The sequence below is a fragment of the Phascolarctos cinereus genome, unplaced genomic scaffold, assembly GCF_003287225.1.
Source record: "Phascolarctos cinereus isolate Bilbo 61053 unplaced genomic scaffold, phaCin_HiC Scaffold_4;HRSCAF=312, whole genome shotgun sequence".
NCBI lineage: Eukaryota > Metazoa > Chordata > Mammalia > Diprotodontia > Phascolarctidae > Phascolarctos > Phascolarctos cinereus.
Genome location: NW_027555847.1, coordinates 64,573,280 through 64,589,132, shown reverse-complemented (window position 1 = coordinate 64,589,132; position 15,853 = coordinate 64,573,280). Strand labels below are relative to the sequence as shown.

Here is a 15,853-nt window from a genome sequence, read left to right as displayed (position 1 = left end):
CCACAACTGCCTTTTACCTGTGAGCCAGAAAACAGAATAACCTTACAGGATCACAAATCTTGGCTCTTGGAGTCAGGAGGATATGGATTTAAGTCCTGCCTCAGATATGTACTCATTGTGCTCAAGTCACTTAACCTCATGATAATTTAGTTTCTTCATCTCCAAAAAGGGGGAAAGGGTTAGGCTTGATGATCTCCAGTTCTTTCCAGCTCTATCTCTGATCTCATCCACCCTCCTACCACCATGCAGTGATCTCTTCTTCTATAGTACCATTTCCATGATTATCTGGCCTCTTCTTGAACCTATCCTGTAACAAGGAACTCACTTCCGAGATAGCTTAATCCATTATTGGACACCTCCAGCTGTTATAAAGACACATTGGAGTCTCATGTTCTTAGCAGAAGAGATGTGTGATCATGACCATGCTAAAGGAAGGATATTGGCAGACTGAAATATGTCTCAAGGTGGTGGAGGGAAATGGACTCAAAACAATTTCATGTGACGATCGTTTGAAGTAAGTTAGGGTGTTTAACCCAGAGTAGAGAAGACTGGGAGATCAGGTTTGGAGCAAGACAGCTCTTTTAGCATATCTGAAAAGACATTAGAGCTGGTCTATTTGCCAGAACTAGAACAAAGGGTACAGATTGGACTGAAGAGAGCTCAATATCACCTTGGGAGACAGAAAGACTTCCTCATCATTATTACAGCTGTCCCAAAGGGCCATGGGCTGCCTTGGCATCTTATGGAGCTCTTTAAATAGAGGCCAATGATTACTTGTCAGGGAGTATGTAAAGGGGATTTCTGTATATTGAATGTCAGATTCTGAAAATGCAACCAGCTCTAAATCTGTGAGCCAATGAACCTTTAGGCTTCTAAAGCAGAAACCATGATGGTTTTCTGCCTCTGCCCTCCTCAGCATACACGCTAAGCCCGCCCTGCTCCCAGTTTCTTCCAAATCTTCCCAGGCCTGTTACGTTATTAAATCTTAAGGTGCAGAAGGTTGACCTCTAAACAGTACAGATAAGCACAACCTCAAGAATGCCCTGGTGATAGCATTTATTGAGAAACAACATAAAGAAGAGGGTTTACAAAAGCCTTTAGGTTTCTAGGAGTTCGCAGAGGATAGGGGAGGGACTTGGTGGCATTGCTCCTTTGGCTAATAATATCTTGGAGGGAAGGAGACTTGAGAGTAGGAAACCAGTGTGGGCTCTTTTCCAGGGCAAGAGCCCCTGCAAGCATCCTCACTTGGGAAGAAGAGGTTATAGTTGATTGAAAAGAAGACTGTTCTGGTTAACCAGGAGAGTCTGGGAAGTGAGACTTTACCAAAGAGAGATTAGTTGCCCAGGTGCTTTGGGAGATATCCTTTTCCCTTCAGCAGGGTGCTGGTGATGTCTCTTCAAAGCAGTGTACGAATCAGAGAGCCCATAGCTTCTGGAATTGCAGTCATTTGGCTTTTCCAAGGGGTTTCTTGCTCTTCCTCCACTTGATTTTTCCATCCCTCATGGCAGAAAGATGACAAGGAAGGGCTCAGAACTCCTGGAGGATCATGTTGCCACAGGGTATCCAAGTGACAAAGGACTGACTTGTCCATTGATTCTCCAGTGGAGCAGATTTGCTGGAGTGCTGGAGGCCAGGCCACTTAATCATCCCATAATGCTGATGGAAATCTTTCCCTAGCATAGCAATTCCAGATGGATATGAGGAGGTCCTCTGGTCTTCAGTGTAGGAATGGAAGAAAGGCCAGAACCAGAAAGGGGAGCCTGGCTCACAGTACCCTGGCTGCCTCTTTAAGCAGCTGATTCTTCGCGGCCAAGTGTGCATAAATGACGAGAATGTCTTTTAGAACTCTGGTACTGTAGCCACCGATTGTTGCATATTTTTGAAGATCTTAGGAAGGCAACATGGAGGATGCAAAGACTGCTGAGTTTAGAACCAGAGGACCTGGGTTCAAATTCTAGCTCTGCCACTTACTACCTGGGTGATCTTGGAAAAGATTAACCTACTAATTAATTAATTAATTAAATTAACCTCTCTGGTCTGATAGTGAACAAAGTGCTAGACTTGGAGTCAGGAAGATGGGAATTCAAATTTTGCCTCAGAAATGTATTATCTGTCTGACCCTGTACAAATTATTTAGCCTTTCAACCTCAGTTTCCTTGAGTGTAAAAGGGAAATAACAATAGCAGCTACCACAAGGAATTATTGTGAGGCTTCAATGAGATAGCATGCGTAAAGTGTTTTGCAAACCTTAAAGCCATTTATATGGTAACTATAATTATTATCTGTAAAGTGAGAGGGTTAGTCTACAAAATTTTGACCTCTTAATGCCTGTTCAGCTTTAAATTTGATGCTACAATGACAGTGTTAGAGTCACTTTGGATTCATGCCCAAGGCTGAACATAACTTCTTCAGGCCCAGGAGAAAAGCCATTATGATTTTTTCCCATGGGATCCAGATCAGAGGAATCCCCAAATAAGATACCCGAATTTGAAATTTTTGTCCATATGTGTACACATGTTTGTATGTATGGAGTTTCTGTGGCTTATCACCAGTGGTGAAGGCATTGGAGCATCTTATGGACAATTCTCTTTCCATATAGGTGTTATTGACAGTGTGAGCTCCACCGTACAAACAAGGATGATAGTGGTCAGATGTGTGGTTGGATGGGTCTAACTAGAGTACTGTCTGCTCACATCCAAAATCTTGTAGGAGAGTTGATGAGACACATAGACCATCACATTACCTTCCAATGCCCCAAGAATAAAGTGATGTCCAAGGCCCAGATTGCCCTAGGCTGCCATTGCAAATACTTAGCAGAATGAGGAGGCCTGTGGCAGATAAGCCTGGAACAGAAGCCACAGATAATCCTAATGCTTGCCTCTTCATATTCCTTCCTGGGTGCCCCTCAGCTACAAGGCTTAACCCCCTTCTCCTTTCATAGAGAACCAAAGAAAAGTCCAGTTTGTGAGGCAGGGAGTGCTGAGACAATGCAATAATTTAAAGAGGGGGCGCGGTTTCCTACAGAATTGTACGCTGGGGCTCTGCTACTTACTATCTGTATAATCTTGGGCAAGTAATTGAACTTTCCTGAGCTTCAGTTTCCTCAACTGTAAAATTAGAGGGTTGGACTCAATGATCGCTGAGTTCCTTTCTAGATACATGATGTAAGGAAATAAATCTTCAGCTTTAATTCTTAAGGTTTTTCTCAAGAACGTGACGCCCCATCCCTTCAACTGGGCTGTTCTAACACATTAGAGCTATCGGACATCCATCTGTAATAGTCTGCAGAGTGATTTAAATGCACTATCTCACTTGAGCCTCACATCGGCTCTGTCAGGGAGGTTCCACGGGTATTGTGCTCCCCCTTTTTACTGATGAAGAAACAGAGAATCACAGAGATTCAATGACTTTTCAGAGGATCGTAAATTCAGAGTTGAAAGGGAAAAAAAGGCCATTGTTTTAAGCCCCTCATTTTACAGAGGAGGGAATGGGTACAAGGAAGCTAAGTGCTTTGCCTTGGGTCTCATGGTTAGTAAGCATCCAAGAAGGGTCTTCACCCTAGGTCTTTCTGCCTCCAAGTCTGATGTCCTGTCAACTATACCATTCTACTAGTTAATAGGAGAAGAAGTATTTGAATCCATGTCATCCTAACTCTATTCACTACACTATGATAATGTACATGTATATGTGCATGTATGTGTATGTATGTGTGTATATGAGTATATGTATACATCCATGATTTGGAGCTAGAAGACCTGGTTTCAAATCTCAACTTTACTACCTGTGTGTCCTTGGTCAAGTCATTCATCTCTCTGACCCTCAATTTCCTTGTCTGTGAAATAGGGGGATTAGATTAGATCTCTAAGGGTCTTTCCAGCTAATTCTCATTATCCTCTGACTCTGCATGAATATATATGCATATATGTACATAAGTCACTTACTGTTTGCTGAACTTAAGGGTTTAGAGGTATAGTTTCGTGCATGCAGGTATTTATGTGAACATAAGTATATTGAATATGTATAAACACGTGGAACCAGAAAGTTGGAAGCTACCCCTAGTCCCATCCTTACCCAATGCCTCTCTGCAACATCCCCAACCAGAGACCTCAGCGTGTGCTTGAAGGCCTCCATTGATGGAGAAATTCCTAAGGCAGCCCACTCCATTCACGAAGTTCTATTAGAAAGCTGCTTCTGACATTGGTTTTCCACCTCTCCAGTGCATGAATAATATTATGTCTTACAGTTATTGGTTTTGGTGTCTAATCCTTTTAGTAGACAGCAAGTTACCTGGAGGCAGGAATGTGGCTTGTCTAGACCTTTTAACTTCCCTGTATCTCTCACAATGCTCTGCTCATGCTAGGGACTAATAAATGTTTATTACAAAAGGTCCACGGAATGCAAATTCCTTGAGTACAGGGACTGTCGCCCATTTTGTCTCTATAGCCTCCGTGCCTAGCACATCTGATTTTGTCTTGACCTCAGATTTCATCAATATGGATGATTCCTGTTGTGGAAACTTTCTCTGTTACCATCTATCTGGTCAGTACCTGACTATTTACACATTGTTTTCTTGTATGTGTCTTGCAGGTACCTACCTATACATTGTTTCCTCCCATTAGCATTAGTGAGCTTCTTGAAGGCAGGAATTGTTTTTGCCTTTCTTTTTTATCCCCACTGCTTAGAATCATGCCTGGTGTGTAGCAAGGACTTAATAAATGCTTATTCATTGGTTGTTGGAAGCAGACCTGTAGCTGGCAACTTGCCTCAAACCCAGAGATTGTCCGGGGGCACCGAGAGGCTGCCATTCACCCCTAATCACACAGCTAGCTTGAGTCAGAGGTAGGATATGAACCCAGGTCTTCTTGACTTCATGTATTGTGTCATGCTGACTCTCTCTTCTGGATCTTAGCTCCTCCTTAGTCAAATGGGGTGGAGTGAGGGGCCTAGATGGCTTCTAAGGTCCATCCATCCCCAAGTCTATGAGCCTATGACTTTACATAGAGTATATACTTAACAAATGTCGAATTGGATCAAACTCATTGTTTCACAGTTATATTTATCCAATATGTTTCCCTCCAACTTCTACAGAGTGGTCTCAGTTCTATTTCCTGGAGCCATGGAGAATAAGTCTAATCTTCTATGCATATATAGTGGAACATATACTTGCATATATAGTGGTCTATACAAAAGTATGTATGTAAAAGCATATTACATATCTATCAACTTTATAAATAATTTTCACTTATCCTGTTTGAGGTCAAAATATCCCCCAGCTATTTTCTAACACATCATCCTTATCTTTTTCCTCTTCTCCTCCCTCATCTTCCAGAACTTTGTTGGAGGTGATTCCCATCTCCTCTGGTCTTCTCTCACACATGGTGACAGAACCAGGCTACCTGGGACTTGGGCCATAGCCCATCTAGGGCAATGCAATTGGACATGCTGTTATTCTGGGGCTGGATTGATCTTCCTGTCTGGTTGACAGGCCTAAGGTTGATAAATTCCAGTGAAAGTCCTAGTAGGGGCAGACTTGGAATCTTTATGTCCTCAAATATCAAGGCCCAACATCTGAAAAGAATACAAGTTTATATACCTCCCGCCATGATCAGGGTCCTAGGCAAACCTACCCTGGGGAAGAGAGGTAAAGGCTGGTCATTTACTTTGGGCACACTGCCTGATTCCAGTTATGCAAATCCTGATTCTTTTAAATCTTGGCCATATATGGCATCAGAATGTAAACTCCCTGAGTATTTTTTTGTTTGTTTTTGTATTCCTAGTGCCATGCAGTGCCTTGCATATAGGAGGTGCTTAATATAATCTTGTTGGACTGGGCCAATAATGGATTCTGTGACTCGTGTGCAAGTGTCTTAATAGAGTACTTAGAAAACTCATGGCTTTGACTTTTGCTTACACTGCTGTTGTCAAAGCTAATTATCCATTTAAATGAGTCTTTAAGGTCTTGATCAGAGTTAGAGTAAGCACATTCAGGTATTGGTAAAAATATGGCTCCATGGTATGAAATGGAAATTTTATGAAAATAAAATATACTTGTCAAATTCAGACAGCTTCAGCAATGAAGGGTGTAATCAAGACCCATTTAAACAACAATTTAGTTTGGAGATTAGGCTATATAAGCAGAATCAAAATTCATTTAATAAGCTATTTCTTTCACTCTGGATATGGAATTATAGGAGGGAAATTAGAAGTCAACTAGTCCAACTCCCTTCTAATGGCATAAACCCCCACTACACCATTCATAGCAAATGAGCCATTTCACATCTATTTGAATGCTTATAGTGACAGGGAACTCACTGCTTCACCAGGTAGTCCATTCCACTTTTGGACACCAGGCACCAGGAAGTTCTTTCTCAGGTTGGGCTGAAGGCTGCCATCTTGTAACTACTCCCTGTTGGTTCTAGTTCCCTCACTAGGGGTGAAGACTAGCTGCTCCCTTTCCCATATGGTAACCCTTGTAAAAAAAAAAAAAGGCCCTAAACCTTTTCTTCCCTAGGTTACGCATCCCCAGGTCCTTCAATTGCTCCTCATACACAGTGGTCAGGTGTCCCTCACACCACCTTTATTGGACACACTCTAGTTTGTCAATAAAATGATGTGCTTAGCCACCAACTTCTATTCTCTTGCCTTCTCTGCTAAAGATGTCACTGAACTTCATGTCTACAGACTTGTTCTCTAGCACAGCTTTAAGTGGAAAATTCAACAAATTAGAGAAGAAACAAGTAGGTAAAAATTAAGTTAATTTACAAAATAATAAGCAACAATAGAAAAATAATAGAGGTGCCGGATACAGTGAAAGCCACTTCCCCAGGACTAATTAGGCTTTGGTAGAGTGAACAAAGAGCAGAGCATGGCCAGTCCCAACGTTCACCCCTGCCTGCCTCAGAAAGTATGGGCTGTGATGAAAATGTAGATTTTGGCCAGGAAAGTGGTGTAGGTCCCCTGGCGCCAGAGTTTCATTTCGACATCTAGAAGGAAGTCTTGTGGCTCCTTGACTGGCCTCTGAATGTAGACGACCCCTGTATAGGGGTTGAGCTTCTGGGCGCTAAAGTAATTTTCCTCATTTCCTTTTGTAATGGTCAAGATGATATTGTCACCAGTATAGGCTGGGGAGGGGCCAATGCGGAAGATGTGAGCAGGCACCACAATGTTGGTTTGGAAATTGAGCTGGTAGTAGGTGATCCGCACCGGGGTGTTCTGACAATCCAGGAAGTTGAAGCAGCTGGTCCGTTCACATCTCCTACAAATGACAGTGGGAAATAGAGGAAGAGCAGGAAGAGGAGGGTGATGACAGTGCCAATGTTGGGATGAATTCCACCATTCTAAATAAAGGATTTAGAGCTAAAAAGGCAGCCAGAAACACCTAATCTATTCTCCTCCCATTTTGTAGATGAGGAAACTGAAACCTGGAGAGGTCAGGCTCTAGAATTGACTCTAGAATCAGTGCAGTACTGTCTCTTTTCTAGAATGCTTTTCCTTTAATCACCTTGGGAGTTAGGTATGGGTGGTTAGGTAGACAGAGTGCAGGGCCTGGGGTCAGGGAGACCTGAGTTCAAATCTGGCCTCAGACACTTGCTTTGTGACCTTGGGCAAGTCACTTAACCCTATTTGCCTCAGTTTCCTCATTTGTAAAATGAGCTGGAAAGGAAATGGCAAACTACTCCAGTACCTTTGCCAAGAAAACCTCAAATGGGGTCAAGAAGAGTCAGGCATGACTGAACAACAATGAAGCTGTGTTACCCTGGGCAAGTCATTTCACCTTTGTTTGCAGTCAGCTTCCTTATCTGTAAAATGGGGATAATAATAGCACCTACCACCTAGGGTTATTGTGAGGAGCAAACAAGATAATATTTATAAAGCACTTAGTGTGGTACCTGGCACATAGTAAGTGCCATATAAATGTTACCTATTACTATTATTAGTAGTAGTAGTAGTAGCATATCATTTGCTTATTTTACAGAGGAGGAAACCAAAGCTTATAGGGTAAATGACAGCTAGTGGGTAGGAGAAGAACTCATATACCTTGAGGCCAAATCTAACCCTCTTTCCCTTGAGTCTCAGTTCTTCATCACAAAATGGGAATGAAAATAATAGCACTTCCCTCACAGGGCTGTTTTAATGTTCAAATGAGATCATGTAAATACAATGTTTTATAAACCTTTAAATGCTACATCGATTCCAGGTATTACTATTATCTCACACCACTTCTTCATTTTTTTTTTTTAGGCAGTTGGGGCTAAGTGACCTGCCCAGGGTCACACAGCTAGTAAGTGTCAAGTGTTTGGTCTGAGGCCGGATTTGAACTCAGGTCCGCAGACTTCAGGGCCAGTGCTCTATCCACTGTACCATCTAGCTGCCCCACCACTTCTTCATTTCAAGGGTTATCCCAGAAAGCACAGCTTCCAGGGGAGACATTAGCATTGTGTGGCAATCACTTCTTTCCATCCCTTCCTTACCAACTCCATCTGTCTTCCATCTTCCATGTGCCCCACCCTGGTCCTTGTCTGAGGGTCAGCTGAGTAACTATCCCTTGTGATTTCTGGTCTCATAGCATCCCCTCCAATACCCAAATAGGGCTCAATGTTGTCAATGGGGAAGGGCTCCAAAAAAGGAGTGATGAGGGCCCAGGTAAGGAGAGATGTGGACAGAGTCCCAAGACAACTACAGTAAAAAACAGTTAGGGCTGTATTACTGGGCACTTTTGAAAGAAAAGAAAGCCATAGACCTTCTCTTTAGAGAGTGGGGCCCTATCCTATCCCATGGGAAACTCAGCACAAGTGATCACTTTTTTCAAATTGTTCCATCTGTCCAACATCATTGAAAGCAATGGCTAGAGAGGAGTGGCGAGCACGATTGAACAGCTTCCGCTTGGATCAGGGGAGAGGAGGCACATCCCCTGGAGGAGGGTGAGGGGACTTACATGTCTGAGACTTTTCTGTAGTTTGGTGGACACTCAAACAGCAGGCACCGAAAGCTGCCCTGGATGTTGTAACAAGTTTCAGCCGCCGAGCAGTTGTGAGTGCCCAGAGTGCACTCATCCAAATCTGCCAGAAAACATAGAGAAGGAGATTGATGGGCCATGAGAATTAAGAACACCTGAGAGCTTAGAGCTATAAATGGTGACCAGGTCCAAACATGAGCAGTGACCAGAAAAAAAAAATTACACATGGGTAGACACATGGGGGACCAAAGAAGTCAAAATGTTATTCTGCAATTTCCCCCCTGCTCCCCTTTTTGACCAGATCTGAGGTTTTCATCAGTGTGGGCAACCCCCTCTACCAATGCGGATTGGTAATTCATCCCTAAAAGCATAGCCTGAGAGAGTTGCCTAGAGCACTTGGAGGGTAAGAAATTTTGCCCCTTATCACTAGTGTGTAACAGAGGCCAGCCTCGAACTTAGGTCTTCCTGACTCTATCTACTCTGCCTTTCACAATGCATGCTATCAAATAGAGACTCAGTATTCTTGGCACTGGGAACAGATGGAAGACTCTTTAATATTATCGTTAAAGAGAGCTCTTACACGCCAGTGTTAAAGGTGGAGAAGCCAAGGATTTAGCAGCTGGATTTTATGAGTGATTTGCAAGCTGTAGATAGGCCATCAGGCTGTTAGACTGCAATTCAATTTCAGCCAAGTCCCATAAATTTAAACGCACACTAGCCACTCTCAGGCCACGCTGACCTTTCCCATTATTCCTAGAGTTAAGGGCGCGATTAGTGCAAAGACGTTCACAAGGCTTCACTGTCCAGTCTAGGACCCAGCCTCCAGCCCAGGGTGAGACAGGGGTGGTGGGTATTAGCCATTATTTACCAGTTGTTTGGTCCATCTATCCATATCTGTATGGTCTGCGCTGTTATCCTATAGCATAGGCTTCCAAAGGGTCAGATAGGAAGGGTGAAAGAACGTATGTCCATTGGTTCTATATGGTGACAGACAGTCTCGTCCTCAGATTAGTGCTTACAAAAGCTGCTGAATTGTGTTTCTCACTTGAGCACCAAAGGGCATTCACATCCATGATGTGACCCAGCAAGTCTGTGGGTCAGGAGAGCTAATCCTGCCTCTTCCACTTACTTGCTGTGTGACCACGAGCAAGTCATGTGATCTCTCTCAGCCTGTTTCCTCATCTGTAAAAGGAGACTACTGAAGCCTTGATGTCTTTATAGCCTTCAGGCAGGACTTTACACTAATATGCAAAAAACCTACTCCCTGGTGCTGTTGGGAGGTGCAAATAATAAAACATATGGAAATGGACTTTACAGACTTTAAAGCACATATGTATGTCAGGCATCACTGTTAATATCAACCTCATTTCATAGATGAGGAAAATGAGGCTTAGAAATATGACCTCAGCTAACTAAGTCTCCTCACATATCTGAGCTTCAATTTCTTCATTTTTAAGTTGGGAATTACAACAACCATAACAATTGGTATTTATATAGATCTTCGAATTCACAAAGTGCTTTAACATACAACATCTCCTTTGTTGTAGCTAGTAAATGGAAGGTGTTTGGGCAGAAACCAGGACTTGAACCCAATCCTTTGGATGCCCAAGCCTAATCAGGTTTCTTTCCACTTATATCATGCTTAGGATTGGGAGCCACCCTTGCATGACTTGAACTCAGCAAAGCCCTGTCCCCAGGGGCTCAAGTTGAGGGCAAAGGGCTCACACTAGAACAGCTGGGGTGGCACGAATCCTCTGCTCCCCTGGGGGACACTTCGACCACTTACCTATAGCAGGTAAATTCCATTATCATCCTCAGCAGGTGGAACGTTCTGGGATCTGACCCCAAATGGCTAATTCTGACCCCCCTCCCCTCCTACTGTAGAGCAGGTATAACAGGAGGAAATTAGTTCTTGGAAAGAAAGAGCTCATTTCTCTGGAAACGCCATTAGTAACACAAGAGGAAGTTTGAAAAGGAGATGAGGGCATGGATAGGTCAGGGTCCAGCTCGAGACATGGCTGCCTTGGCTCTTCTCAGAGGTTTTACAAAGCCCCACAGGGAACGTCCATCTCTGTGATGGAAAAGGATGCTGCCAACAGCGATGAGCTAATGGGCCCAGTCCACCAGCATTCCTGACGGGCTTCCTCTGCATCGACCACGAAGTCAAGAAGGTCAAAAGCAGCAGCTTAAGTGGGACTGAAAGGAATGCACCCTGATGGGCTTCCTGGCAGAGGAAGAGGTAGTGGAGTGGGTGACGGCAGCCGCAGCAAGACGAGAAAATTAGGACTAGGATTTTCTCCTCTTCTCAGGTTTGTGGAACTTTACATTGGAAGGAGACGTGGAGATCACCTCATTTTAGAGGAAACTGGGGTTGAGAGGTTTAATTACTTGCCCCCCAAACGCAACTCCTTCCTCTATTCCTTCAGGGGCTTAGTGGTTTCTGTGATTGTCATGTTATTGAACCCACCAGACCAAGAGCCAGACTCAGGCCTGTTTCTCTCTGACTGTGAGTCTGAGCCCCAGACATGTTCCCCTGGCCTTCAGATCACTTGTGGAAGTCATCCATCAGCTGAATTAGGAAGACTTTGATAGAAGACAGGAAAATGCCACCCACGAAACAGAGACCCTGGCACACTGGGACCTAAATCCAGCGGTGCTCACAATAAACTTAACCCAGACGCTTGAAACATTCCCAGAGCTTCCCTCTTGGAAGTCCCTAGGTGGAGGGCTTTGGTGCTGCCTGGACCATTTGGAGTTGGTGGCCTGGTGAGATCCCTCAGATAGGTCCTGCATGAAGAGGTCTGAGCGTAAGAGAGTCAGAACCACAGATTCCACAGAACAGGAAGGATCAGCACAGCTGTCTGTTTTGATCCATGCCCACACCATCCCCTTTGCCATTCTTCAAAAAGCAAGGAGAAAATGAGAAACATGTCTCTACTTCTTACTTCTCCTATTTTCCCTGGCAGTGACCGGCAGAGATGTGGACACAGGGAAAGAATTAAGTGGAAAACTACCTTTGATCATGACAGGACTGGTCGGAAGTGCCCTCTGCTTGCTAGGGATCCCCATCTCCTCTCCCTGGAAAGGGAGATTCCAGCCTCTTACTCACCTCTGCAGGTCCGGCCATTGGCCATCATGGTGTAGCCCTGCTCAGGACAGGCACATTGGTAACTGCCAGGGACATTGACGCAACGGAAGGTACAGAGGATGCCAGCACTTTGGGTGCACTCATCAATGTCTGAGGAAAAGAGCAGAAAGCAACATTCAGCAGGGAGCTTGAGGAGTCGTTAATAGAGGAATCTACTGATCCCTCCCCTCAGGGAATCACAATAGCACTCCACCCCCCTATGCCATACTATGCTTCTCACAGCCTAGTGCCCCAAACCATAGCCAGTTATTATGATTAGTTGTAATTTTATTCTTTATTTTTAATAATTTATAATAATTAATGACAACAACTAGTATATATGTAGTCTTTAAGGTTTGCAAAACTCTTTATAAATATTACCTCATTTGATCTTCATAATAATGCTGGGAGGAAGGTACTATTATTATCACCCCCATTTTCCAGATGAGAAAACTGAGGCAGACAGATTAAGTGACTTGCCCAGCATCACATAGTTAATGAGTATCTAAGGCTACGTTTGAATTCAGGTCCTCCTGGCACCACCTAGCTGCCCCAAATCTGGCCTTCCTGCTTTACTTTTCAATCTCATTACATCTTTCCAACATCTTTGAAGACTAGAGGGGACTGTATGTTGTGGATGATTACCCATTGGGTGAGTAAGGAAGAGGATGTGCCAGATGACTCTAGGGATCCCCTCCAGTTTTCTGATTTTGTGAATTTTCTTGATGAGTTCTACAGCATTTAGAACTGAGATACATCTAATCCAACTCCCCTCCCTTACCCATTTTCCAGATGGAAAACCTGAGATTCAAAGACCTGTAGTAATTTGTCACAGATCATCCCATTAATGAAAACAGAATCAGGATCTGAACACAGAACAGGTAACTCTAAGATCAGGGCTCTCCCTTACACTGTGCTGAATTACTTGGCAGATTTAGGTCAAGGGTTTAAAGCACGATCTATGGCCCTATTTCTGTCTGGCCTGAGAGCTAAGAATGGTTTTTACATTTTTTAAATAAAGTTTTATTACATTTAGTAGTATAAAAACCATTGTTAGTTTGCCAGGGGTACTAAAACTGGCAGAGGGCAGCTTGCTCCATTCCCCCCCTCCCCAGTGGTACATGGAAGAAAGTGATAAAAGGGGAAACAGGGGCACACAAAAGCGACAAGTGGCCACTGTCCCCTAATGCCCAGCCCCTCCCTGCACACACAGCCCACCTTTACACGCGTGCCCATCCTCTGCGAGCTGGTAGCCTTGCCGGCAGTAGCACTGGTAGGAGCCATAGACGTTGGCACATTCCTGGCTGCAAGGGTTGTTTTCGCACTCATTCACATCTGCAGCGGGGAGGGGAGGCAGCAAGTGACAGCCTTTACCAACAGGTTACAGACTCGGAAAAGGGAAATCAGGTCCCAGGCTGCTCTTCCCCACTTCCTTTTTAACCTTTCTAGCTTGTCAGTATAATTTTGTTTGCTTGTTATTTAGATTATGAGCTCCTTGAGGGCAGGCATTGCCTTTTGATTCTTTTTAATTCTCTAGGGCTTAGCACACATAGTAGGTACTTAATCAGTGTAGGTATGTAGCAGACACATAGTAGGTACTTAATAAATTGCAGTCTGTGCTTCCTTCTTGAAGAGGACCATGACATCAGGAAGATGATACCATAAATGCTTATGGATTCACTGACAAGATTCTAACCCAATGTCACTATGACACATTATGAAAAAGCATTGGCTTTTACCATGGGAAGGGAGAACCAACTATTAATAACAATGCACATTTTCATTAGCTTTAAGGTTTATAAAGGTTACAATGACCCTTTGAGGACAGTAGTCCAAGTATTATTCTACCCATTTACTGTGTAATTTACTATTATACCCATACTATGACTCAGGTCACAAAGCTTTTTATTGGCCAAGCCAGGATAGCTAGTCTCTTGTTCTTTCCACTGTACTCCAAAACACCAGTTCAATGCTCATGTTGCCCTAGAGTTTCGTTCTATCAAGGTCAGCTTCAGGGAACAAGTGGACTGGGGGCCAGGGCTTGAGAGCTTTAGTACTGAAATCTGTGTTGTAAAGAGCTCAGTTAATATGGGACTAAAACTGAGGTGAGAGTGACATTCCTGAATCTGGCAACCTCTCCCTTTTTGGACAAATGGACCTCGTCCCAAGTGTTGGCCAGTCCTTCTTGCTGAGCCAGGCAGTGGGAAAGAGGACTATGGGTTTTTACCAGTATCATAGCACTATACTGCTTGGCAGAGGAAAGGAGCTGGGAATGAATAAATATCCAAAATGCCCAGTTCTATCCTTTTTCCTCTCTATTCCCTCAACACAGGCACAGACATGGCTTTACCCTTATGTCTCAGGGAAAATAAGCAGATCCTTATTATTATTATCATCATCATCATCAATATTAATATTAAGCAGTTCCTCTTTGGAATGTGAGCTCCTTGATGGAAGGGATTACATTTGTCTTTTTTTTTTATCTTCAGAGGTTAGCCCAGGGACCTGGCATGTAGTAAATGCTTAATGAATGCTTGTTGATTGACTAATTGATGGATTGATTGAGATGCCACATCCTCATGCCCTTTATCCAGGTGTGCAGAAAGACCAGGGGAAGAAAGAAGAGGCTAGCAGGCACCTTCACAATGCTTTCCGTCAAAGGCCAGCTGGAATCCAGAGGAGCAGGAGCAGCGGTAAGAACCAGGGGTGTTTTCACAGGCTTGCTGGCACAGGCGTCCTGGATAGCTCCAACACTCATTTACATCTGTAGGCCAAGCCAAGGAAAAACAGGCAGACTCAGTGAGACTGGGAGATGAGAGAGAGAGAGAGAGAGAGAGAGAGAGAGAGAGAGAGAGAGAGAGAGAGAGAGAGAGAGAGAGAGAGAGAGAGAGAGAGAGCAGATGGGAAGATAGGAACAGGATCAGGGACTGGACCCACAGTTTCACAGGTATAAGGAACTTCTGGGTGAGCATACTCACTTACCAATGCAAACTGGCAATTTTTTGGAATTTATAAAGGGCTGAGAAGATGTGACTTGCCTGAGGTCACACAACTGAGAGGAACTTGAATCCAGGTCTTCGAGATTGGCTCTTCATTGACTATGTCAAGCTAATGAATTAGAAAGAAAGATGATGGATGGATGGATAGATAGATAGATAGATAGATAGAAAGAAAGAAAGAAAGATAGGTAGATAGATAGATGGATGGATAGATAGATAGATAGATAGATAGACAACAGATAATAGAGAGATGGATGGTTAGATAAGTAGCTAGATGGATAGATGGATAGATGGATGAATGAATGGAGAGATAGAGAGATAGAGAGACAGACATACAACAGATAATAGAGAGATGGATGGATAGATAGTGAGAGGGGGAAGAGAGAAGGAGAGTGAGAAACACAGAGACAGAGAAAGACATACTGAGACAGAGAGACAGAAATGGAAATGGAGAGAAACAGAGCTGGAGAGGAGAGACGGAGGGAGACAAGGAATGTAGAGCAGAGTGGAAGGAGCACTGACTGAATCTAGAGTAGAAAGATTGCCATTAGATTACTTGTTCCACTCCTTACTAGCTGTGTGACCTTGGGCAATTCACTTCCCTTCTTTGAGTCTCAGTTTTCTCCTCTGGAAAAGGGGAAGTTGGAAGAGATTTCAGCACAGGCCTCTCTTTAGTTCAAATCCTATGCTCTCAAATGAGCTGACATATTTTGCAAAAGCACTTTTCAAACTTTAAGATACTATAGAAATGCTAGCTTCCTCTCTCTCCAT

General features: G+C 43.6%; 1 protein-coding gene across 4 annotated transcripts in view; it reads right to left on the bottom strand.

Annotated features, from left to right (window-relative positions):
* Nucleotides 1-1,039: 1,039 nt before the first annotated feature.
* Nucleotides 1,040-15,853, bottom strand: part of FBLN2 (fibulin 2) — a 215,087-nt gene continuing 200,273 nt past the window's right edge. For all 4 annotated transcript variants that reach the window (XM_020981251.2, XM_020981255.2, XM_020981253.2 and 1 more), the window contains 5 exons: nt 14,722-14,847; nt 13,302-13,418; nt 12,066-12,194; nt 8,936-9,059; nt 1,040-7,255 (listed from right to left, as the gene is read on the bottom strand). In XM_020981251.2, the coding sequence (XP_020836910.1) occupies nt 6,898-7,255; nt 8,936-9,059; nt 12,066-12,194; nt 13,302-13,418; nt 14,722-14,847 (854 nt within the window). In that variant the 3' untranslated portion in view covers nt 1,040-6,897. The remainder of the gene's footprint in view (nt 7,256-8,935; nt 9,060-12,065; nt 12,195-13,301; nt 13,419-14,721; nt 14,848-15,853) is intronic.